The 26,326-nt window shown below is 41.5% G+C and overlaps 1 protein-coding gene across 5 annotated transcripts in view; it reads left to right on the top strand.

The window, feature by feature from the left end:
- Positions 1 to 26,326, top strand: part of PPP3CA (protein phosphatase 3 catalytic subunit alpha) — a 743,055-nt gene that overhangs the window by 663,602 nt on the left and 53,127 nt on the right. For all 5 annotated transcript variants that reach the window (XM_030190749.1, XM_030190747.1, XM_030190748.1 and 2 more), the window contains exon 10: positions 12,729 to 12,803. In XM_030190749.1, the coding sequence (XP_030046609.1) occupies positions 12,729 to 12,803 (75 nt within the window). The remainder of the gene's footprint in view (positions 1 to 12,728; positions 12,804 to 26,326) is intronic.

Genomic DNA, 26,326 nt, shown 5'->3' with positions numbered 1-26,326 from the left:
AGGGGGACCTTGCGGGCACTGCAGGATTGCAATCCGTTATGTCGTAATGTGTTACCAATGGTTTTCGTGGTGACAGTGGTCCCAGCTGCCTTGAGATCATTGACAAGTTCCCCCCTTGTAGTTGTAGGCTGATTTCTAACCTTCCTCATGATCAAGGATACCCCACGAGGTGAGATTTTGCGTGGAGCCCCAGATCTTTGTCGATTGACAGTCATTTTGTACTTCTTCCATTTTCTTACTATGGCACCAACAGTTGTCTCCTTCTCGCCCAGCGTCTTACTGATGGTTTTGTAGCCCATTCCAGCCTTGTGCAGGTGTATGATCTTGTCCCTGACATCCTTAGACAGCTCCTTGCTCTTGGCCATTTTGTAGAGGTTAGAGTCTGACTGATTCACTGAGTCTGTGGACAGGTGTCTTTCATACAGGTGACCATTGCCGACAGCTGTCTGTCATGCAGGTAACGAGTTGATTTGGAGCATCTACCTGGTCTGTAGGGGCCAGATCTCTTACTGGTTGGTGGGGGATCAAATACTTATTTCCCTCTGCAGAATGCAAATAAATTCATATACTTTCCACAATGTGATTTTCCGGATTTAATTTGTGATGTGCTATCTCTCACTGTTACCAATAACCTACCCTTCAATTATGGGCTGCTCATGTCTTTGTCAGTGGGCAAACTTACAAAATCAGCAAGGGATCAAATACTTATTTCCACCACTGTATGTACTTTCCGATGAGAAAAAGCTTGTGATAACTAATTTAATGACAACGTTAATAATGATGTGTCCAGTTGGATATGTATGAGAGCGAAAGGAAATACTGAAAATTAGTGTAAATTAAATGCATCTTGTGCAGAGTCTTATATTTCTCTGTGTCATCTGCACATAGTGTTCAAGAGCTGTATAAATCATGATTACAGTGTGATTGTGAATAAAGTAATCTGAGTGCATAATGTGATGAGAATACATTCAGAATCGGCAGTTGCTTGGATAGATAATGTGGAAAAGTATCCATAACAAGCATTGGTTAAAATGAGTATAACAATGTTTGGACATATCAGTAAAAGATTTTTAAAAAGTAACTTACATATTTATAATAAGAATGGTTGCTAATACATATAACATTGAACTATTAATTAAACTAAATAAATAATTCAAATGAGCATAGTTATGTGGAGACATGTCAATATTAGAGACAAAATAAAATCATATTATGAGTGTACATAAACATATATATAAATAATAGCATGCATGAATGCAATAACATACATCTATACATGTATGTACGAATCAAACAGAGAAAACTATATTCATTAAATGTATGACAGTATAAATGGTACTTAATGTGAAGTCAAACAGCTAAAATGGGGTAATGCATTGACAAACTAAGTCACATATTGCATGAACATGCTCTGTGTTTGACACAAATCTATAGATACATGAAAAACAATTATGTATGTAAAAAATATAAACAGAGAAAAACACTGTTCATATATATAGGCGTGCTATTAAAAGAAACAGTCATAATAACTAGAAAAGTAATGATGAAAAAATACACTTAAAAAGTGCATATTATAAACAAATTGAATGCATTGAGGGCACTTGTCTATTAGATTGTAAGCTCTTTGAGCAGGGACTGTCTCTCTTTGTTAAATTGTACAGCGCTGCGTAACCCTAGTAGCGCTCTAGAAATGTTAAGTAGTAGTAGTAGTAGTAGTATGGCATTGTGAAGTAGGTACTGGAAAAAATTTAAAAACAGATAGATCTATTTCGTTGTTGAGACCAACAGGGGCAACAGTGTTTATTTCAAAAATGCATCTCTGTTCTTTCTGTAACAATAGCATGTTCAAATCACCACCATGCCATGAAGTTTTCACAACTTGGTAAACGAAAAATTGGACATCAGAGAAAGTGTATGATAAGTCGATATAGTGTTGAAGAAGTGGGGCAGTGAGATTACCGTTTCGTATGTTACTCCTATCTTCAATCATACGTGTTTTGATTTTTCTTTTGGTCTTGCCCACGTAGAGTAGTGATCATGGACAGATGATGACGTATACAACCTGTGCTGTATTGCAGTCTGTGTTATTGCATAGTGAGTAAGTCTTACCAGTATGTGGGAGTTGAAAAACTGTAATATCCAGCGATGAAGAACAGACAGAGCAGCCACCACAAGGATGATGGCCTACGACTGAACTTCTTACCTCTAGGTTATGATGAATCTTGCTGTCAGGTAGTGTAGATGGTGCGATAATTTCTTTAATGTTTCTTCCATGGGTGCGTGCAACAGTCAACCTTCTTGTTATGGAAGCAGCGATGGTCTTCAAAAAATATGCCAGTTCTTTTGTATGATCTTCCTAATATCACCAGAAAGATCAGAGAACCTTAAGCTGCATACAATACCTGGAGAGTACTTATTGGCACGTGGTATGAGTAATCTCCCTCTGTCTGTAGTGCACTCTATAAGGGACAGGGAGCTAATGCACCTCCTTTAGGCGGAAAGTGACTTGATCAAATCTATCAGAATTAGAGAGCAGCCAAATAGCCACATTTTGGACTATTTGCAGCTGTTTCAGCTCTCTTTGAGACATACCATTGTAGAGTGTGTTACAATAATCAAGTTGTGTAATCACCAGAGCAAGTATCAGAACACGGAAAGCAGAAATGGAGAGAAGGTTCTAGACAGAGTAGATCATATGCAATTTATGGAAACTCTGATGGACCACATGGGAAACATGAAGCTGAAAAGTCAAGTTCTGATTACAAATAACACTTAAATATTAGCTGGAAAGGTGTAACAATACTGGTGAGCCAGTCCTAGCAAACAAAACTCCACAGATTTTCCCAGAGTTCAAATCCAGAAATATGCACATCAAGCCTACTTGCTATTTTATCCAGCTTTGCCGAAAGGTCCAGAAATTTCTCAGCACTAGTGTTACCAATAGGGTGATTTCTCTTGACATCACACAGTTTCCAGCTTATGAGCCACACATTCCAGTGGAGCTTTGAGAACAACTTGGTTATTTGGCATCACTGGGTTCATCAACCCGCGAGTCACATGATGCAGGTGAAGCTGTTCTTATGAAGCCAAGGAGGTAGATGTGCTGAGAAAGCAAATCATCTGTGTTGCTGGTTGCTGGGTGGAAGAGGGAATGGGATAAAAGAGAGACACAATGCCACAAAAACTGAAACTCCTTTTTGTTGGAATGTAATTGTATTTTACATGCATTGCCTGTCACCTATTATTTCTCTGTGATTACTCTGTGACCTCTGATGTGAATTACTTAGAGAGGTCACACAGCTATGCAACTTCCTGTGGGGGTTAGATGCAGCAGATGCAGCACATGGAGCACATGGAGCTCATGATCTCTCCTAACCTGAGAGGATCTATGGTGGTGTGAGCATCCATTACCATCTAAGCACATGGAAGGAGCTGATAATACAAATGTATAGTAATATGTATATATAAGCCTGTCTGATTATAATCTAACTACAAACTGTGAGTAAACAGATGTTTTGTTACTTCAACTTTAAAGTGACTCAGCAGTGAATTATTCAGGGGTGAATGAGAGAGAGATGAAGAAAGAAATTAACATTTCTAAAGCTGAAGCTGTGTGTACTAAAATCTGCTAATTATTTACTACAAATAATCCAACAAAAGGGTTATGGGCCCAGGGGTCAGGAATTGAAAAAGAAGAGAAATATTACCAGGCAGAAAAAAAGGCCACATTTTTCTCTTAAGTTTTAAAGGAAAGATTCAGTCTGTCTCTCTCTCCCCCCACACAGCAGACAGAAGGCTAAGAAAATGGCTGAGGGAAGAAATTCACCATTTTTCTATTCTCTCAAGGTGCCTAAATTAACTGAGTTTAATTATCAGCAGTGGGAATTAAGATTCATATGTCTCCTTCGAGCAAAAGGATTAAATATATGCTTAGACCAAGACAGAACAGCTGAAAATATGGCTGAATGGGACAGTGCAAACTATTATGTGAAGTGCATGCTTTTGGAAGCTCTCTCAGAGAAACAAGCCATATTACTGGAGGGAAAAGATACACCAAAGGACATTTTATGTAAGCTGAGAACTATGTATGCAACTACATATGCAAAGCAGCAACCAATTTGGTTGGCAGAGTTGAATGAAACCAAATTAAGGGATAAAAGTAAATGTAATGATCACATTATGCATCTTATGTCTTCATTTCAAAAGTTAGAACTTTCAGGAATTCCCATGTGTGATGCATTGAAAAGAGCATTTCTTTTTACCTCACTATCAAAGAAGTTTGATGTTTTTAGGTCTGTAAATGAGGCCATTGAAGGGCAATCTTTTGAACAGACAACATCAAAACTAAGGCAGGAATGCATAATAAATGATTCTGAGGAGATGTGTTCTCAAAGTCAGTCAGAGAGAAATGAAACAAATTTCTTGGCAAAGAACAGAGGAAGGCGGAGCTATGGGAAAACTCCACCCAAGGGCAAGCTGATTTGCTACTCATGTGGAAAGGAGGGACATGTATCTAAATGGTGTAAGGAAACACAAAACACTCCCTCTAGCTCACCTAAGCCAATGGAACTAAAGAATTTTCAAACCAGGAAATGTATGAAGGACAAAGATAAACACAAGGGCTTTCTAATGGCAGAAAAATCTTTGACTATGGTAAATAATAATTCAAATGAAAGTACTTGGATTTTGGATTCGGGGAGCACATGCCATTTAACCAATTGTAAAGATTTCTTTCAGGAAATGTGTCCAGAGGAAGGTATTCTTAAAACTGCAAACGCAGGGACTGCTAAGATCCAAGCAAAAGGTATTGGATTCTTAAAATGCAAAGTGTCTAATGAAGTTAAAGAAATTCCTGTAAGTGATGTCTTGTATATTCCCCAAGCAGTTTGCAATATGCTTAGTGTATCTACATTAGATAAGAAGGGATTTGTGATTCATTTTGAAAACAGTAAGTGCACAATCTCTAAAAATGATGAAGTGTATGCTGAAGCTTTTATGCATAATGATGTTTATAAACTGAGCATTTCAGGTGAAGCCTCACATATGGCGCAAGTAAGGAAGAATGATGGTGAATGTAGTCTGGAAATCTGGCATCGCCGCCTGGGACATCGTGATTCTAAGGTGATCCAGGATCTTTACAGTAAGCAACTGGCCACCGGCATTCAGATAAGTGCAGATGCTGGTAAAATGGAGAAAAGCATAGACTGTGTTACTCAAAAGGGTGTGAGACCCTCATTTCCTGCATACACAGGAAATAGGAGTAATAAAGTGCTGGACTTAATACACAGTGACTTATGTGGACCGTTTAATATCCCATCATTGGGAAATAACAGATTTGTGCTAATATTCTTGGATGATTTCTCTAGATATTGTGTGGCCTATTTGCTGAAAGAAAAAAGTCAAGTCACAGACATGCTGAAGAAATACGTAGCCATGGTGAGCAATAAATTTGAAAGAAAACCAAAGGTTCTTCAGACCGACAATGGTGGTGAGTTCACTTCACAAAGCATGCGCACATTTCTAGAACAAGAAGGCATTCAACATATCACAACAGTAGCTTATACACCAGAGCAAAATTCTGTTGCAGAGAAAAAATTTAGGTCAATTGTGGAAATGACCAGATGTATGCTGTCAGATAGCAATCTCCCTAAAAGACTATGGGGGGAAGCCATTCTCACAGCAGTGTACCTACAAAACAGAATGCCAACTAAAGGCGCTGAGCGCACACCACATGAGACATGGCATGGTAGGAAGCCAAACCTGTCACACATAAGAACATTTGGAAGTACAGCATATGCTCATGTACCAAAGCAAAGAAGGCATAAGCTGGATTCCACAACAGAAAGGGGCATTTTAGTTGGCTATGCTCCAGGACACAAAGGATATAGAATTTTGAATCTGAAAACTGGCATTGTTGGCATAAGACATGTTACATATTTTGATGAAAACAAAAGGGTTGATAAAGGCTGGATTATCCCAGATGAGCCTTATCATCCAGAATATGAAACTAGAACCATAATAGACATGCCAGTGTATATAAATGCCATACCAAGGCAGATGTCTGAAAGCAACTCATCTGTATCTAACGAGGAACAGGCAGAGGAAACAGACACAGAAAGGATCATTGAAGAAGACAGTACAGTTGGAGAAGGGGAATCAATTGGAGAAGGACTCTCAGATTTAGAGGATGCGGAAAGGTCAGACCAACCTGTAGTCAGACGCTCATCCAGGGAAAACAAAGGTGTTCCACCCCCAAGACTGTCTTACCTAACAAAGTCAGCAGAAGCTCAAGAGCCCTTAACATGGGATGAGATTGAGAAAATGCCAGCAGAAGAAGCTGCTGAATGGCATAAAGCTGCACAAGAAGAAATTGATGCATTGGATAAAAATAATACTTGGATTCTTACAAAATTACCTCCTGGCAAGAAAGCTATAGGATGCAAATGGGTATTCAAGTTAAAAAGGAATGCACAAGGAAAAGTGGAAAGGTATAAAGCCAGATTAGTGGCAAAGGGATATCTTCAAAAATATGGAGAAGATTTTGATGAAGTGTTTGCACCTGTAGTGAAACACACGACAATAAGAACACTTCTGAGCATTGCAGTCTCAAAAGGCATGCAAGTCAACCACGTTGATGTGAAAACAGCGTTTCTTCACGGAGATATAACTGAAGACTTGTACATGGAACAGCCAACAGGTTTCATAAATACAAAACAAAGACAGCTAGTGTGTAAATTAAACAAAGGTCTTTATGGATTAAAGCAAAGTGCAAAATGTTGGAATGAAAAATTGCATGAAATATTGACAAATTTAGGATTTAAGCAAGGTGAAGCAGATAAATGCTTGTACACTAGGTGCACAAATGGACAATATGCATACATTTTAGCTTTTGTTGATGATCTGCTCATTGCAAGCAAAAGTGAGCAAGAGTACAAGGACATTGTAAAGTGTTTAAACCAGAATGTTGAGATAAAAGAACTTGGTAATGTGTCATACTATCTTGGTATAGAAATTGAGAAACAAAATGATGGTTCTTATCTTCTAAGCCAGAAGCAGAAAATAAATGAGCTTATTGAAAGTTTAGGTATGCAAGATGCCCAAGTTGTAAGCACTCCCATGATCACTGATTTTCTGAAGGATGAAACAGTAAGAGAACCTTTACCAGATAACATCCAATATAGATCAGCCATAGGTAAGCTTTTATATCTAGCTACCACATACAGGGCTGATATAGCAAATGCAGTAGGAATTTTGAGCAGAAGGGTCAGCTCACCTACCAAATCAGATTGGACTGCAGTTAAAAGGATGGTAAGGTATTTAAAGGGTACCATTGATTGTAAATTAAAGATTTCAGCCAATAGTAATCCAAAACTAATATGTTACTGTGATTCAGATTGGGCAGGGGATCATTCTGATTATAAATCCACAAGTGGATATGTGTTTATGTATGGAAATGTACAAATTTCATGGGCCAGTCATAAACAAAGTATTGTGAGTTTGTCTTCTACAGAAGCTGAATATGTGGCCGTATCGGAAGCGTGCAGAGAACTGATGTGGATTGAAAAACTTATGCTGGATTTTGGTATAGCTGAAAAGAGACCAATCCAGATAATGGAAGATAATCAGAGCTGCATCCGACTGTCACAGAATGACAAGGTTCAGTCACGCACCAAGCACATCGCAACGAAATACCACAACGTGCGAGAGTTGGCAAAAGAAGGGGTCATCAGTCTACACTATTGTCACACCAGTGAGATGACAGCTGACATCATGACCAAACCGTTACCCAGAGAACATTTTGTGAATCTGCGTATAAAGCTTGGACTTTGTATGAATAAATAATTGCATGACAGTTATGCATGAGAAGGGGTTTGTTGGAATGTAATTGTATTTTACATGCATTGCCTGTCACCTATTATTTCTCTGTGATTACTCTGTGACCTCTGATGTGAATTACTTAGAGAGGTCACACAGCTATGCAACTTCCTGTGGGGGTTAGATGCAGCAGATGCAGCACATGGAGCACATGGAGCTCATGATCTCTCCTAACCTGAGAGGATCTATGGTGGTGTGAGCATCCATTACCATCTAAGCACATGGAAGGAGCTGATAATACAAATGTATAGTAATATGTATATATAAGCCTGTCTGATTATAATCTAACTACAAACTGTGAGTAAACAGATGTTTTGTTACTTCAACTTTAAAGTGACTCAGCAGTGAATTATTCAGGGGTGAATGAGAGAGAGATGAAGAAAGAAATTAACATTTCTAAAGCTGAAGCTGTGTGTACTAAAATCTGCTAATTATTTACTACAAATAATCCAACACTTTTCCCATAGAAATACATTGGGCCATATTTTGGGGGGGACTCATATCTCTGAAACCTCTAGTCCAATCTGGCCCATTTTTTAACCTGATGTCTGTCTGTACCCACATACCAAGATTCATCCCATTCAGTTTTTTACATAGACACAAAGTAGTGCAAAGTTTGCCAGTGGCTTAATCTGTTCCTACACACAGCATGTAGGACTAGTTGTGGAAGTGAGGAAATTTATGTAATGGTGGGGTAGTTGTGGTTAAAATAAGCATTTGGGCCAAAGTCAGCAGAGGAGGAGGACACACATCAATGTATAGCCAAGTGCTGCCACCTCTTGCAGTACAATTGGGGGAGGGGGATCATATGTCAGGTTGGAGGTGGAGCTGTTGCTGACGCTGTGTCCCAGGGCTTCTTTGAAGAAAGAAACAGCCTTTGAGTGTGGAGTGGTAAGGGTATTCGTGGGGAGGAAGAAAGAGAATAGGGAACTGTGTCTGGGGATGGTAGAAGCAGGATAAGTGGGGGTATGTGTCTTGGGGGGGGGGGGGGCAGAATGACAGGTGTCAGTGCGTGCTTGGAGGAGGAGACCTTGGGGACAGACAGAACTGGGTGGAGGTCTTGCTGGGAGGAAGAGAGAAGGGTGGGTGAAAAAAAGGTGAAGGAATGGGTGAGGAGATTGTGGAACATAAAAGAATATGCTGGAGGATAGAGAGGGGAATAGAAAGAGGAGTTGGGGTGGGGGAAAAGCTGGTAGATGTCTACTCTGGAGATGGAGCAGAGAAAATTGGGGAGAGGAAGGGGTTCAGGCTCAGTTATGGTGAGAAGGACAGATCTGGGGAGGGTGGAACCTGGAGACTGGTGTTGCTGGGAATGGTGGAGCTCAAGGGAGAATTTCAGGCCTGAGGGAAGAGTTAGGCCTTATGATGTAGGAATTCTGCACAAAAATCATAAATAGAATATACAGAATTTTCAGGACTTTTGCACAGAATTTTAAAATTATGCAGAAACCCTCCAGGAGTATTAGATATCCAGGAGTTTTGCCTCTACTCTTCATAGAGTTCTACCAAAGTTAAAAACAGTCCTGCCTCCTTCTCCCACTCTTCCTCCATCACATTACCTTTAGAGAAGTCCTCTCAAATGTTAGGGCTCTAGAACCCCAAGACAGGTTAAAAAGGCACTGGCAAACAGAGCTATCATAGTAAAGGTCATGGAAATCCCACTCAGCTTTTTCTTCCTTTCAAAACTGAGTCCTACACTGATAAGGAATACTAATTTCTAAGTAGCACTTTATATCTCACTGTGCCCTTACAGTTTCATACCTTAGAACATTGCTTCTCACACCTAGCCATTTGGGCTTTCAGGATTACCACAGTGAGTATACATGAGACACACTTGCACATAGGAGCCAACTTTTCAAAATGATTGGGGATGCTGAAATTTTTTTTTTTTTACAGGTGGTGCATTCCCCCCTCCCTCTCCCCTGTCCCCCTCCCCCTCATCCCCTCATCCCTCCCTCTCATTCCCTCTCCCCTCTCTCTCTCCCTCCCTCATCCCCTCTCCCTCTCCCTCCCTCATCCCCTCTCCCTCTCCCTCCCTCATCCCCTCTCCCTCTCCCTCCCTCATCCCCTCTCCCTCTCCCCTGTCCCCCTTCCCTCATCCCCCTCCACCTCCCTCCCAGTTCCAGTCCCCCTCCCTCCCTTCGAGTTCCAGGCCCCCCTCCCTCCCCGCTCTCTCTCCTTTCCCTCCCTCCCTCTGAGTTCCAGGGTCCCCCCTCCCTCCCTCCCTCCCTCTTGAGTTCCAGGGTCGTCCCTCCCTCCCTCCTTCCCTCCCCTCCCTCCCTCCGAGTTCCAGGGTCATCCCTCCCTCCAAGTTCTAGGGTCCTCCCTCCCTCCGATTTCCAGGGTCGTCCTTCCCTTCCTCCAAGTTCCAGGGTCCTCCCTCCCGAGTTCTAGGGTTGTCCCTCCCTCCCTCCGAGTTCCAGGGTCGTCCCCCTCCTTCCCTCGCTCCCAGTTCCAGGGTCGCCCCTCCCTCCGAATTCCAGGGTCCCCCCTCCCCCTTCTTCCGAGTTCCAGGGTCCCCCCTCCCTCCGAGTTACAGGATCCTCCCTCCCTCCCTCCGAGTTCCAGGGTCGTCGTCCCTCCCTTCCTCCCTCCCTCCCTTCGAGTTCCAGCCCCCCCCCCCCGTCCGAATTTTAAAAGTCATCTTGACTTACTTCGTTGGGGTTATGGCGGCCCGCAGCAGCGGTAAAAAGCGTGCAGGCTCGGCGCTTACTTCAGTTTTCCCTTCTCTCTCAGCTCTGGTCCCATCCTCATTTCCTGTTTCCGCAAGTGCAGGACCAGAGCTGAGAGAGAAGGGAAAACTGAAGTAAGCGCCGAGCCTGCACGCTTTTTACCGCTGCTGTCGGCCGCCGTAACCCCGACGAGGTAAGTCAAGATGACTTTTAAAGTTCGGAGGGAGGCGGCCTGGAACTCGAAGGGAGGGAGGAAGGGAGGGACAACAACCCTGGAACTCGGAGGGGGGAATGACCGTGGAACTCGGAGGGAGGGAACGAACTTCCGGTGGGTGAAATATTGGGGGTGCTTGAGCATCCACAGCACCCACGGAGTCGGCGCCTATGCATTTGCATATTTTAGAGATTCAGTGTGGGCAAATCTATCTCATACCGTATTCATTGTGGTAATCCTGAAAGCCCAACAAGCTAGGTGTGCCTTCAGGAGAAGATTGGGAAGCACTGCCTTAGAAGAGTATAACAAGGCCTACTTTCGTACCCGTTTTTGTTCTTTTTTTAACCAGTGTAAGCCATATTGAATTATTTTCATTAAAAAATGGTATAAATCTAATAAATGAATAAAAAAATTGATGATGTCAGTTGCCAGACTAAGGCCTTCTTCTTCGATAGGAATTTACAAAGTAGTAATGTAGAGTCCTATCCTCACATTGAGTAACCACTACTCTCTAGATTAGTGATTCTCAATGCAGTCCTCAGGGCATACCCAGCCAGTCAGATTTTCAGGATATCCACAATGAATATGCATAAGATAGGTTTGCATGCCTGCCTGCTTGGTATGCAAATCTGCCTCATGCATATTCATGGTGGATATCTTGAAAATTTGACTTGCTGGGTGTGCCCTGAGGACTGGGTTAAGAACAACTGCTCTTAGTGCAGCTACTACTTAGAATCTAGGTTCAGACTATTCAGACTGTCTGTACTAGTAGTACTTTGTGCCCTCCTAAAGCCAACATTTGTTTTTTGGATTGCCTTCTTTCTCCACTTGTTACATGCTATATTGCATAACATAAAAATATAAAAATAATGAAAAGGAGATGAATGCTAAAAAAACAGTTGCATGGTCTCTCACCCTGTGATCTCATCTTCCCATGTCTTTATGTGAGAATAATCCTAAGGGCATTCATCAATGTGGCACACTGCAACTGCCTGTTAAAAAAAAAAAAAAAGGAGAGATTGCTTACTAATCATAGGTATTATCTGATGATGGCAATGTAGTGAATGGTACACTTCTTCTACCCAACCTTTAGGAGTTACTCTCTACCATTATTAAACCTTACTAATACAGTAAACCAGGAATCAGGTCCAGCAGCATTCATAAATCTCCTATCCATACTTCAAAACTTTCCTTGGAATCTCTAGAAGATGGCTCCTGTGGTGTCATAAGACAAAGAGCACCTTTTACTAAAGTCTATTGTCTGGCAGGTTGTGAAGCTGTTGTGATGATGCCACCCTCAGGATAAAGAGGATGATTGTCTACTGCAGTGTTGACCCATTCTGGCACCCAGGTGGCACTAAGTGGTTTTGTCCTGGAGATTGTTTCCTTTCTGGCCCTTCACCAAGCAAGGGATATGTGGTTACAATTATCCTGAGTGATATGTCATGAAACAGAGAGGATATGGGAGCAGTAGTCTTTTTCGAAAGTCTTTATGGCATTGTCTTGCCTTTTCTTTGATGTCTGAATTGCTCAACTTTGTTTTGCTGTTTTCACATCAGAGGAACATGTGGGAGGGCACTTGCATCAGGGTAAGTGGATTTTATAGAACCTTATTAACATGTATTTTGTTATCTTTATGGCTACTGGGTTACTTTCAAGCTTGGCGACCTTACCTTGTTTTGCCTTGTTGCAGGTTGTACATACTGCTGTCACTGTCAAAGAAAATTCACAGTCCAGTTTATCTTTTTTAATTGCTTTTATATTAAGTTCTGCATGAAGAATATGCAGAAACTTGAGATTTGTAAGCAAACCATTTAGCAATCTACTTGTACACAGATTAAAAGGATGCAATAGAAGGTTGACTGAATATACGTGTTGACTAAATTATTACATATAGTACTAAAGGCATTTTAACACAACTAAAATTTTATGCTTATTTTTGTTCCTCCTCTGTTTTTCCTCCCCAGTGACAGAGATGCTGGTAAATGTGCTTAACATCTGCTCAGATGATGAACTTGGGACAGACGAAGATGGGTATGATGGTAAGAGCAATGTGCATTGTGCAGACACATATGCCTTAATTACTCATGGGTCTCATTACTAACCTCTTTCACAATCTCATTCAGGCTATATTGTGCTACTGAAAACAACTGCCATACACCAGTCAATTAGTATGATGCATGAATTTTCTGTGGCCAGTTGAGTGCAAGAGGCTTGCTTTGATTGCCTTTTTGGAGAGGGCAGCTAAAAAATGTCTGTTGTGTGCTTAAAAAAAACTGTCTCATTCTTTGACTTAGGAATGAGCAGGCTGGTGCAGGCTAAATTTACATTCTGTCCAAACTTTGGAGGGGGGGGTGCAAGTGTTCATTGTGGCTTGGATAGTATCAACATCTATGTGATAAGGATGAGTCTGATTTCAATACTTAGCTGCTGTCAGATTGCTGCCGAAAATTGTATCTTGCCTGCCCACCTCCTGTCTGGCAAGGAGAGTAATTCTGAGATCCTCATGAAACATTCAAACCAGTTCACACTGAATATCATAAGACCTCTCATATTAAAACAATTGTTCACATATTAAAATATTTGGATTTCACTCCAAGCCAAAATGAACCCATCAAAACCAGATTCATAATCCAGTCCTAGCTGGTATACTACTACTACTACTACTATTTAACATTTCTAGAGCGCTACAAAGTGTACGCAGCGCTGTACAAACACAGAAGAAAGACAGTCCTGACTGTTCTCTTGTGCTTGACTGCTTAAATATTTTAAATTTAAATGCTTTACTTTTTGTCTATTAGATTGTAAGCTCTTTGAGCAGGGACTGTCTTTCTTCTGTGTTTGTACAGCGCTGCGTACACTTTGTAGCGCTCTAGAAATGTTAAATAGTAGTAGTATACCCATCCTACAACAAGCGCCTGAGATTCCTAAATTGAAACTAATATCTTTGAGCTACCTATATGAAATCGGTGGGGGCCACCACATTAACAACCACTAGTGCAGCACAATATTTCCATTGTTTTGGAAAAGGTAATGGTTGAGGTTCAGATTCAGAGAGACACATTTTAATATACAGTAACTTCGTTACTGAGTAAAGAGATTTAGAGAGAGATTCAGATTCAGAGAGACACATTTCTAATATACAGTAGTTTCGCTACTGGGTAAAGAGATTTAGAGAGAGAGATTAGTTACAAGGACAAAGAATGAAGTTCCGACAGTTTTGATGTCATCAGAGCAATGCAGTAGAAAACCACCAATAAAAATTGTTCATCTGCTATTCTTTATTAACTCATATGAATTCATACAGTATATAATGTAATAGAGCATGAGGCACAAAAGGCAAGTCCCTCTGTCCTGCCTGTCAAAACAGAGAGGGTTCTGAGAACCCAAGATATATGTGTCTTGGCCACATCTATTCTTGCTAGAACTCATCAGCTTTTAACTTATGAGCAGCAACAGTGCAGCCAGGCAGGTAGCTCTCTCTCTCATCAGGAACAAGAAGCCATTCATGCACACTGAAGGGCTCAGCTGCTGACTAACCTTTCCTATTCCACGGTAGAGGAGATCTTCCTACAAATCTATTTGTGCAACACAATGCACACTGTTTTCTTATTAGAACTAATGGAATATATGTGAATAATTTAGGTTACAGTCACAGTGTTCTAAGATTTTTATCTCAATAGGCCAAAGTTGCAGGGTCAATAGTTTACAATAATATGCCTTAGTGTTTTAGCCTGGAGCAACAACAACAACAAAACTGAATAGAGAAATTAAAATTTTAAATGCTGGGGAACACTTGAAGACCAGGCAGATACAAAGAAACACCAATAAAATCTACATTAATAAATAATGGAAGAAAGAGGGAACAAGAATACAGGTGATATGGCCAGACCAATGTATAGAGCAAAGTCAAAGCCAATGAAAAACCTGAAAATGCTAATAAGAGCAAAACAATAAACAATTCTACAGAATTATGAATACAAATTGTGATGCATAACAGCCCCATTGTCAAGTACCCTTCTCTGCTTGTCTTTTGCTAGACCATATGCTCTTTAGAATTATTTACAGCATAATGGTACAAGTTCAAAGCTCTGGTCTATAAACCTAGGTCTGTTTTTCCACCTTCAGCCAGTCACATGGCTCCTTGTATTCAGACTTAAATTCTGAATTATTTAGGTAGGGTCGATGAATAACCATGTAAAAGGTGATAAGAACTTCATTGTTTGCTTAGTTGTACAGAGAATTTCATTGGAATTTTGTTTAATACTTAGAAATTTCAACCCCTTTCTGACTACAACAGCAATGAAAGATGTGGACAGAGGTCCAGCAGCAGGATAGGAATTCATCCAGGCTATATTGTGCTACTGAAAACAACTGTGCCTTACACCAGTCAGTTGTGTGGTGCATGGATTTTCTGTGGCCAGTTGAGTACAAGAAGTTTGCTTTGATTGCTTTATTGGAGAGATCAGCTAAAAAGTGTCATTGACTTTGTGTGCTTAAAAAAAACAACAGTCTCATCCTTTAACTTGGAGGTGGGTAGGCTGGTGCAGTTTTCATGCACCATGAGCTTTCATTCAAAACTACCTAAGGATTTTTTTAAATCTATTTTATGTTCCCCCCCCCCCCCTAAAAAAAAAAATACCTTCTTTGATCATTGCAAGGATAGTCAGATAGGAAGATAGGAAACAACAGTAGTATTAACTCAGGGTCCATGCTCAAATCGTCTTTATGGAGCCCTGTAATCAGACCACAAATCCAGCCATTATGTGCCATCCTTATACAATGACTAATACTCTATCCTCTTCCCCTCTCTTTAGCAACCCCATCCAGACTATGGAGCAGAAAGCCCCAATGTCAGGATTCAACCAAAGCCTTCCACTTGGCAGCGGACATTGCTTGCCATTGGGCCAGCTAGTTAGCCTTTTGCATTAAGTGCCACAGTACAATTACCTGCCTGTTGAGGAGAGATTGTATGTGTGTATTCAATACAAAGAGCTTCTAGTTTTTGGAGAATGAGTACAGTCTCTGGAAGCATCTTACAATAACTACAAAAGGTTAGCATATTTTAATTGTTGCAGATGATAATTCAGAAGAACTGAAATAAATTGGTGTGAATCTGGACATGGAGCTAGATAGAACTGGCAAAATAAATAATAGCAAATAATTGGGATTTGATGATATTCATAGAGATGTCACTCAGTTGGGGTCTTTTACTATATCTAGAGGGGCATAATCGAACGCGAACGCTCATCTCCATGGGCGTCGATGTCCGAAAACGGGTACGTGAAGAAGCGGGACAGACCGTATTTTCGAAAAAAAATGGGCGTCTATCTTTTGTTTCGAAAATACGGTTTGGACAGACCAAATGCCATGGATTTGGTCCTTTCTGAGCTGGGCGTTTTTTTTTTTTTTTTTTGCAATAATGGAAAATAAAAATGTCCAGCTCAGAAACGTCCTAATCCAAGCCATTTGGTCATGGGAGGGACAAATGTACAACACTACCATAGCTCTTAGGGGTGAAGGGGGCAACTACATGTGGGTATAGTGGGTTTCAGAGGCCTCCCATTTACCACCACAAGTGTTACAGGTGGGGGGGATGGGCCTGGGTCTGCCTGCCTGAAGTGCACTGCAGTACCTACTAAAAGTGCTCCAGGGACAGGACTTGTTGCTGCTGTATAACCTTGGCACACCAGTTGACACCTGAAGACTAATTTCGCTGAAAACGTCCTTTATTTGAATAAGCACCTTTACTCACAATTAACTGCAGATCAGAGGTTGTGCCCCACTGGCAACGAGTCTCGCTGGTACTGAGATTAGCAGTAGGTCCGAGCTGGCAGAATGGTGTACAATGCCCTCTTTCAGCAACATTCAAGGTAAGAACTAAGTGCTATAACGTGGCTAACACATGAACAGGATCTAAAACTGGCTTACAAAAATGGCCACTACCTCATGGACTACCGGAAACAAAACAGGGCACACTCTGACCCAGTAAGCAGAGGGAAAAACACCATGGGAGTAGAGCCTACCAACTACCAACATCGTGAGCATTTAACACAAGCTAGTGGAATCATGGAGCCCAATACCCTACACCCACCACAATGCATTGCTGATGTGACTCTGCAGTGCCCTTAACAGAAAAGGTGTCACACTCACCCGAGACCCACATCAGAACCAGGGAAAGGCTGTCAGAGGATAGAACACATTCAGCTGTCATGGAGGTGGGTACGGAATTTGAGGCTGGCATACAGGCTGGGAAAAAAAGTTTGTAAAGTGGATTTTGTTTTTGGTGGGAGGGGGTTAGTGACCACTGGGGGGAGTCAGGGCAGGTGATCCCCGATTCCCTCCAGTGGTCATCTGGTCAGTTGGGGCACTTTTTTGGGACTTGTTTGTGAAAAAAAAGGGTCCAAAAAAAGTGACCCAAAATTGCGGTAAAAACGCCTTTTTTTTTTTTTCAATTATCAGCTAAAGACGCCCATCTCTCCTCGGCCGATAACCACGCCCCAGTCCCGCCTTCGCCACACCTCCGACACGCCCCCGTCAACTTTATTCGTTCTTGCGACGGAGTGCAGGTGAAGACGCCCAAAATCGGCTTTCAATTATACCGATTTGGGCGCCCGCGAGAGAAAGACGTCCATCTCCCAATTTAGGTCGGAATATGGGCGTTTTTCTCTTTTGATTATAAGGTGGATAGTGTGTTAAGATTTTACACACTATGCCTTAACAGAAAAAAGTAGCGCACAGTATGTACTAAGTCTGAGCACTAATTATTGGAGGTGTACTTGGATTGTCCTCTGCAATTACCCCACTGAAATCTACCCTAGTGTGCTTAAACCTGGTTGTAATTACTGCAGATGCAGTTAGCACTTCCTCCTATTCAGGAGGTGCTAAGTGAACCCATGCTAACTGCAAAAGTGACAGCACAGTCCATGCTCATTCTCTACCCATGTCTCTCCTACTACCTGCCTCCTAACAACATGCAGTTAACATGCAAATTAGCATATGCTAACCATCATGCCATCTCAGTAACAGTTGGCAAATTTGTGCAGAGACAGTTAACGTGGGCTAATTTGCATGTTAACTATTTAGTGCACTTTAGTAAAAGGTCCCCTGTGTGTTACAGTCATTTGGAGACTTTCTCACTCCCACACTCTTTGCGCCCCTTATCTTACTCATTAGAACCTCGATGCCAGTGCACCGATCCTGATCATTGTTTTCATGAGAAGGAATCCGAGTAGAAAAGCTGCACCCATTGGCATAGCAACGGGTGGGCCTGGATGGCAGTCACCTTGCTGTCCTCTTTTACTCCCCCATATCCAACATTCCCCCTCCCCAGTCCAACATCCACCCTCCCACCTGTGGTCCAGCAACTCCGCCCCCCCCCCCCCCCCCAGTCTTCTTCAACGTCTTCACCAGTGCAGCAGCAATGCACATCTGCTGCCTGCATCAGCCCCACAGGCTTCCCTCTGCCGCATCCTGCCCTTGCTGACATCATTTCCTGCTTCCTCTCTAGCAGGATGCAGCAAAGGAAAGCCTACAGGCAGATGCAGGCAGTGGGTATGCATTGCGCCGGTGAAGATGCTGAGGTAGATGGAGGAGGCATATGCTGGGCCATGGATGGGGGACAAATGCAGGATCCAGGGCAAAGGAAAGGAAGAGAGATGCAGGACAAATGGGGGGGGGGGGGGGGGGAGAGAGTATTGGAAGGCCCACCCTTCTAAACTGTGGGCCCACCCAAAACGATAGGTCTGGCTATGCCACTACTGTAACCTAGTATCCAGAGGTGGCCGGTTCAAATCCTGCTGCTACTCCTTGTGATTTTGGGCAAGTCACTTAAGCCTCCATTGCCTCAGGTACAAAATTAGATTGTGAGCCCCTTCAGGGACAGAGAAATACCCAGTCTACCTGAATGTAACTCACCTTGAGCTACTACTGAAAAAGGTGTGTGCAAAATACAAATAAATAAAATAAATAAATAACCAGAAGAAAGAAATCTGAGCACACATTCCTGAGTACTGCCTCTCCCTGCTCCATCTCTTTTCACCTGTATTTTCAAATATAATGTGCTCTGAAACCTGTGTGTTGAGCAATTCTCAGCCTACATAATTTACCCATATTGCTTCCACTCTATCTGCATCCTTTCAGAGGCTCCAAATATAAGCATATATCATTTTATACTACTTTATATTTTTATTTGCAAAACAGTACTAAAATCTTTTTCCATTTGCATCCTGATACGATAGTCTCAAAACTCTCACGTTTGGCCTTCAGTCTCACTCTGTGGGGTTATTTACCCTTTCCATCTTTGTATTCACCCTAGAGTTCTACAGGAACTCAAATAGCAAATTGCAGACCTGGTACTGGTGATCTGTTACCTTTTATTCAGATCTCCAATTGTACTTGAGAACGGGAGAGTAGACAGTATAATGCCAATTTTTAAAGTGAACTTCAGAGGTGACCCAACTAACTATAGACCAGAAAGACTGATATTCTGCTTAATAAGCTATTAGGAACAAAATTATTGCTTATATGGTTAAATGTGGTTTAAATGGAAAGAACCCTCATGGATTTAGAAAAGGGAAGACATGTATGTTAATTTCTTAGAATTATTTTTCTTTTTAAATAAGCCTGTGAATAAGGGTGAGCTGTTCAATACAGCATATCTGGATTTTCAGAAGACATTTGATCAAGTCCCATTTGAAGATTTCTCAGGAAATTAAAAGTCAGGGGATAGTAGGCAATCTCTTATTATGGACTGGTAACTGGTTAAAAAGCTAGGAAACAACAGTAGGATTAACTCAGGGAAAAGGCAAACTATAGCCTACGAGCCAGGCTCAGGCCATCAGCACTGAAAATGGCTCCCACTGCGAGCTTTTACTTTATAAACTTATATGGCCCACTCTACTCAAGACATGGGAAATGACACGAAACAAAAATTTTCTGACTGCCCATTCCTACCAAATAGTACTACGACCAGGGGACATACCATGAAACTAATTGTTTTTCCTTTAACGTTTTACCTAACTATTCTATTATAACAGTTACTTCAGTGTGAACCATCAGTGGCGACTTTTTTCACATGGCTGTACTAATCTTATCCTATTTATAAATTTTATCCTTACATTTGGGTTTATACATCCCAAAAGTTGTAGTGCATCTAAAGTGCTTAACATCATGTTACTAATTAGTGAACACACTTATCTTGTTTACTACGGACCAAATGCCATGGGCCATGTATCAGGAAATGGTCCCGACTAAATTCTCATTCATATAATTGGGTATGTGAGTGTATATATATAATTGGGTATGTGAGTGTATATATGTGTGTGTGTGTGTGTGTGTGTTTCTCACGTTAGTACCTGAGTTACTTATTCACTCGCTCCATTTCCGGTTGCTATCAGTATGCACTACATTTTTTGGGAAGTATTGTTTTATATTACTAGTCTTTTTACCACCTCCCCAAATTAGTACTCACCAACCACCTGCAATTTAGAGAGATAAAAGACTAGGAAGGCCACGCGTATGAGAAAAGCAATTCTTTAATTACTTACCAAGAGAAAGTTACAATTTACAAATGCTAGTTTCTCATGTGGAGAGCAGGGGACACAAACATGTGGTCTGCCACTGCCTCTCCAACGTAATGCTCTGGTTCAATTGTTTATATACCTTTTGTGTTAAGCAATGCTTCACATTACTTCAGCACTTATCTTCCTCAGAGATCATTCTGTTCTCTGTTCTCATCATCTATTTTCCCTTAAGTTGCTAAATTACATTCTTCTGTCTATCCATAATTGCACCTTTCCCAATCCAGCTTGCCCATAAGGGTATCATAATAGATCATAAATTCCTGAGTTTACACAGGCTCATGTTCTTTAATAAATTACAGGCTTCTCAATCTCTGATAGATTCCAGAGTCACACTGGCTTGTCAACCTCTGCCCTTCTTGACCTGTGCTGGGGTGCTGACCTGTGCTCATGATTCTACAGTATAAACCAAAATGTAAGGATACAATTTACAAATAGAATAAGATTAATCATTGAAGTCAACACATCGCAGGTTACTAGTGAACCGATGACATGTAAAGCAGCTGAAATCACTCTTTTTTACTCAGGCGTTTGGAGTCGTGATGTAGGGGGCTGTTCACTGTACAATGTTAGTTGCTGAGTTTCTTTTAAATATGTATTGTCTCTATGTTAATGATTATGTACATTCCTGTGTTGTACACCGCCTAGGGTGAGTGGATAAAACTATTTATAATTATTTTAAATAAATAAAGGCGAGCCATAGGTGTACGGTCTATGTGAAAAAAGTTGCTACTGATGATTCGTACTGTGGTAATTGTTACAATAGAATTGTTAGGTAAAAGGTTCAAGGAAAAGTCAAAAGGAACCATTGGGATATTTAGTTAATTGAAACTGGGGCCCCTGCTTTTACAAAGATCTCTCCACAGCTGAGCTAATTTGATTAAAGTAATTGGTGGCAGATTTAAAACAGATTTAAGGTGTATCTGTTTGTTGTGCACACAAGCTGTGGGATTTGTTTTCAGAGAATATGATCAAGGCTAGTAGTATAGTTGGGTTTAAAAAAAAATTTTGGACAAGTTTTTCAGCTCACTAGATTTATGTCCCTCTACCTCTCTTACATCTGGGAATGAGCAATAGGGAACAGACATTCGTAACTGATTTGCCAGCTGGGTACTTCCAAGTGACCTTGATTGACCAGTGTCATTTACAGGATTCTGAGCCATTGATGTGACCCCACATGATATTTCTGTGTTCTTATATTATTTTTCTTCCTGTGTCTCCACTCCAACCTAATGCTTTAAGATACAATATTAAAAGAATGCAGTTTATTTTTCAGAGCTGTCATTGCCTATAGCTGTGTTTTTCAATACAAGGCCCGGGGGCCAATGCTCCTATTATCTTTCTGGGTTTTTTGTTTCCTGATACTCTGCCTCCCTACCCAGGCTCAGGACAGAAAAGAGAAAGTGACAGAGAATAGCTGCTTGCTTGAAGGACAAGGCATTTCTCAATAGACAGAGAATGCATTTGGAAATGCTCACAACCCTGAGGATACTCCCCAGTGAAGTTTGAAGGTGGGCTGGTGATTCTGGATGTCATTAACACACATTGATCAACAGTGTTGTGGCCCAGAATGGGAAGATAATTGTTAGCTATCCTTCAGCTCATCAGAATCCAAAGTGGCCTCAGCTTAATAATTAATGAAGACCACTGGTCTATACAGTCTGTAGTGATGGTTGATGAAAAGGGATGAAGAGGGTCTTAGTATTCTCCCATTTTTAAAGGGAACATTTGGTGCAGTTACTATATAATATGATGGCATAGGGCTTGTAATACTCATCTAGTCTCCTATTCCAGTATTACCATAGATCTCAGTTGATCTCTGGTTTTCCCTTTTCTTCTTTACAGCAAAGGGTCCCGAAGCTCAGTCTGGGTTTTCTTGAATTCTATTATTGTTTATGTCACCAGCAGCACTTCCACTCTGAGGCCATACCGTATATTTATAATCCTTTCTATGAAACAATCCCTAGGAGTATGATGTAATATAATGATGCTGGAAGAACTAAACAAGATTGGGAAGATATACCCATGGGAAAATACAACATCTCCAGTGGTGGTGTTTGCCTCCAGCAAAGAGATATGATAGAAATGTTTAAATACCTATGCAGCATAAATGCACAGGAGGTGAGTCTCTTTCAGTTAAAAGGAAGCTCTGGAATAAGGAAGCATAGGATGAAGGTGAAAGGCGATAGACTCAGAAGTAACCTGAGGAAATACTTCACATAGAGAGTGGTGAATTTGTAGAACTGCCTTTTGGTGGAAGTGTTGCAGATGAAAACAGTATCTGAATTCAAGAGAGCTTGGGACAAGTACATAGGATCTCTAAGGGAATGATTGGAAGTAGATGGCATGGATGGGCAGACTGGATAGTCTATATGGTCTTTATCTGCTTATATTTTTCTCTGGTTCAGGTACACACCAGGGACAAAGTGACCTCACTATCCCTGCTCTCTTCCCCTCCCCTTCCCTATATGTATCTTTCCTGTTATCTCCATAAATTTATATACGTTCATAGATTAAAATACTCACAGATGGACACCACTGTCAGGCAAATAATATGTTCTTACACTTAAGCCCTTATTTTAGAAGCATCCCGACATCTAATTGGCAGCATTTAAACATCTGGAGAGGCCCAGATGTTTAAATGCCATTTTAGAATGGGGGCCTTTCAGACGTTGGGAAAGCAAGCGTGTCCAGCTGGCAAGGAGGATGGGGAGAGGAAGTGGCCTGAGTGGGATCACATAAACATGCTTTCTCTATTTCCCATAGGAAATCCACATCTTCAGTGGGAAACTGAGATGTCAGAATTTAGACCTGCTCCAAGGCACAACTAGGTGCCTGCTTTAGGGACAGTGGTAAATCCTGATGTTTCAGGTCCTGCAATTGCAGCACTCCCCCATCCCCTAAAGCATACCCACCCTGCATCATCCCCCCCACCAAACAGACACCCCCCCTCATCATCACTGAACCCTCCTGGCAAACAAGGCCCCCCTCTTTGACATCACCCGACCCTCCATACCAGCAGACAAATGCCCCCCGCCCCTTTTAGCAGTCATATTACTGGTAGGGAGTCAGGCTTCCATTTATATGGGAAAATACCAATATATAGAAGGCAGATACCTAGCAGTAATATTACAGCTAGAGATCTCAGTGGCTGTTTTGATGGGCAGGAGGACTCGAGTGTAGGAGCAAGTGGGCATTGCTCCTGCCTCACTAGATACCAGGAGTTCCCAGTAAGCTCAGGGACAAGGTTGGGGGAGAGCCTGCAGCCCAAGGGCCTTGGCCCCAGGTGAGCGTTCCGGAGGGTGGGCTGCCTTGTGTTGTGCTTGAGCCCAAACGTGTGGGCTTCTCCCCCACCAGAGGAGGGGCCATGGATGATGAATGGGGGTGTTGTCTGCTTGGAGGGGTGGGGGGAGAGTCAGCTGATGCCAGAGGGGAAGTTGGATGATAAATAGCCACCTCACCAACCCACTCAGTTAAGATAACCCACCTCCTATAATTACCCTACTCACCCCCTTCCTTCTTCTTCTCTCTTCCCTCACTTAATTTCTACACAACACTAAATGTATCTGCTATCCTGTAATGACAATGTTTACAAAACTATATAAGCCACATTGAGCCTGCAAATAGGTGAGATAACGTGGGATACAAATGCATTAAATAAATAAATGATATGACCAGGGTGATGCCACAGGAGTGCAATGGCACTGTCATGTCTGTGGTGTACAATCCCCATATACAGTAGATGCGGCAGTTCCAAACCTCATGTATCCAGATGTTGGTGTGATTGGTGTCTGATTTATTTTAGAAGGGAATCTGAGTTGGCAGATCCTTTTCTAAAACACTTGCTTAACTGTAGATGTCCCAGCCTAGACACCTCTAATATGGATTGTACAGCCTTTCTAAAATGCTGGTCTCAGGATAAAGAATGTCTTAAAATGAGGTCCCAGTAGCCAGATTCCTAAAGGGCTCTTTTTATTTTATTTTATTACATTACAGGGGTCCATCTTTAAATCAATTTTAAAAATATCAAGATGGGCAAAGTGTTTGTTTTAAATCTTTTCTGAAAGAATCTTTTCTCAAAACGAAAAGGAGCCAGAAGTGTCACTGTAACAGGAAGATGGACCTAAATGATATCAGTCAGAGGCATGGCAGGGATACAGATATCATTTAGAAGTAGAGAAACCAGAGTATTTCCATGCTGGTTAAACATATGGCTTTGTCAGGGAGCATATGCTGATGGATTTGAGGCTATGGTAAACCAAGCTTAGCGCTGCCACTCCAGCTGAGGGCTAAAGATTTGGAAAACCTATTGCTTGTGGCTTAGCACCATATGATTTTGCAGCCCAGAAGAGAGCTTTGCTGATAGCCTGGAGTTTGGGGCCAGCTGATAGGTAAACCCCTGATGCACATGAATGGTTTGGCCAGAGCCACAGGGAATCAACTGTTCTGTAACAGTGAAGTAACAGACTTTAGAAGGAATAAAAGTACTATTTCTGCAAGTGTTGCCTTCATGTGCAATTTCAGATGTTCCAGTACATAGGCCAGGTTGCAAGCAACAGCTTCACAGACTTTTTAAAATGCTTCCAATTTATCTTTTTTTTAGAAAGAACATTTAAACATGCAGAAAATCTTTTCAGAGCATCCTTGATATTGTACTGATAGATCAGGTGACCCTCCTTATGCTGAGTTGAAGAGCTTTTCTCACACTTCATGCATTTTTCTGAAGCATTAAAGCTTTTAGGATCAACTGCCATGGATACCCCAAGTTTCTTTGGGGGGGGGGGGGGGGAAGAGGGTCTGATGAGGATTCCCTCTCTGGACCTCCATTTTTATTTTTCACATAAAACTATTTTCCTCAAATTCCTTGAGCAAATATTTGTTATTTTTGTGCTTAAACATTTTTTGTCATTTTTGTTTTGATTTTTTGATGAAATTTCTGTGTTGACTATTGTGAAAATCTCATAAATTATTTAACCTTGGGGGTAGCAGTTTAAGACTGCTCAGATAGCTTCAAAGTCTGCAGGAACCTTTTGGATTAAGATAGGGCAGTATTTAAGGAGTCATTTTATAGGATAATAAAATAAATGATTGCTTTGAGATTAAATAAAGGACTACTTCATGGAGAAGCTGGTTCAACAACTGATAAGAGGAGGAGCAGTTCTAAATCTAGTTCTTAGTGGAACACGGGGTTTAGTTCAAGCGGTAACAGTGTTGGGGCCACTTGGCTACAGTATTCATAGCATTGTCAAATCTGATTAAATAACTGGAGTGAGCACATGCAGGAAATGTACTACATTAGCATTCAACATAGTAAATGATGGCAGATAAAGACCTGAACAATCTGTCCAGACTGCCCAACAAGATAAACTCATTTTACATGGTATGTGATACTTTATGTGTATACCCGAGTTTGATTTGTCCTTGCCATTCTCAGGGCACAGACCGTAGAAGTCTGCCCGGCAGTGTTCTTGTACTAAAAGTCCTGAAGCTAACATTGAAGCCCCTTAAAATTTACACTCCAGCCCATCCATATCTATTCAGTTACGATCAGGGCGTAGACCGTAGAAGTCTGCCCAGCACTGGTTTTGCTTCCCAGTTACTGGCATTGCCACCCAATCTCCGCTAAGATTCCATAGATCCATTCCTTCTAAACAGGATTCCTTTATGTTTATCCTACACGTTTGAATTCCATTACTGTTTTCATCTCTACCACTTCCTGCAGGAGGGCATTCCACGTATCTACCACCCTTTCCGTGAAAAAATACTTCCTGACATTACTCTTGAGCCTGTCCCCCTTCAACCTCAATTCATGTCTTCTTGTTCTACCACGTTCCCATCTCCGGAAAAGGTTTGTTTGCAGATTAATACCTTTCAAATATTTGAACGTCTGTATCATATCACCCCTGTTTCTCCTTTCTTCCAGGGTATACATGTTCAGGTCGGCAAGTCTCTCCTCGTACGGTTTGCAACGCAAATCCCATACC

Source organism: Microcaecilia unicolor, chromosome 2 (assembly GCF_901765095.1).
Source record: "Microcaecilia unicolor chromosome 2, aMicUni1.1, whole genome shotgun sequence".
Classification (NCBI taxonomy): domain Eukaryota; kingdom Metazoa; phylum Chordata; class Amphibia; order Gymnophiona; family Siphonopidae; genus Microcaecilia; species Microcaecilia unicolor.
Note: the sequence above shows the minus strand (reverse complement) of the source record. Positions and strands in the feature narration are given on the sequence as shown.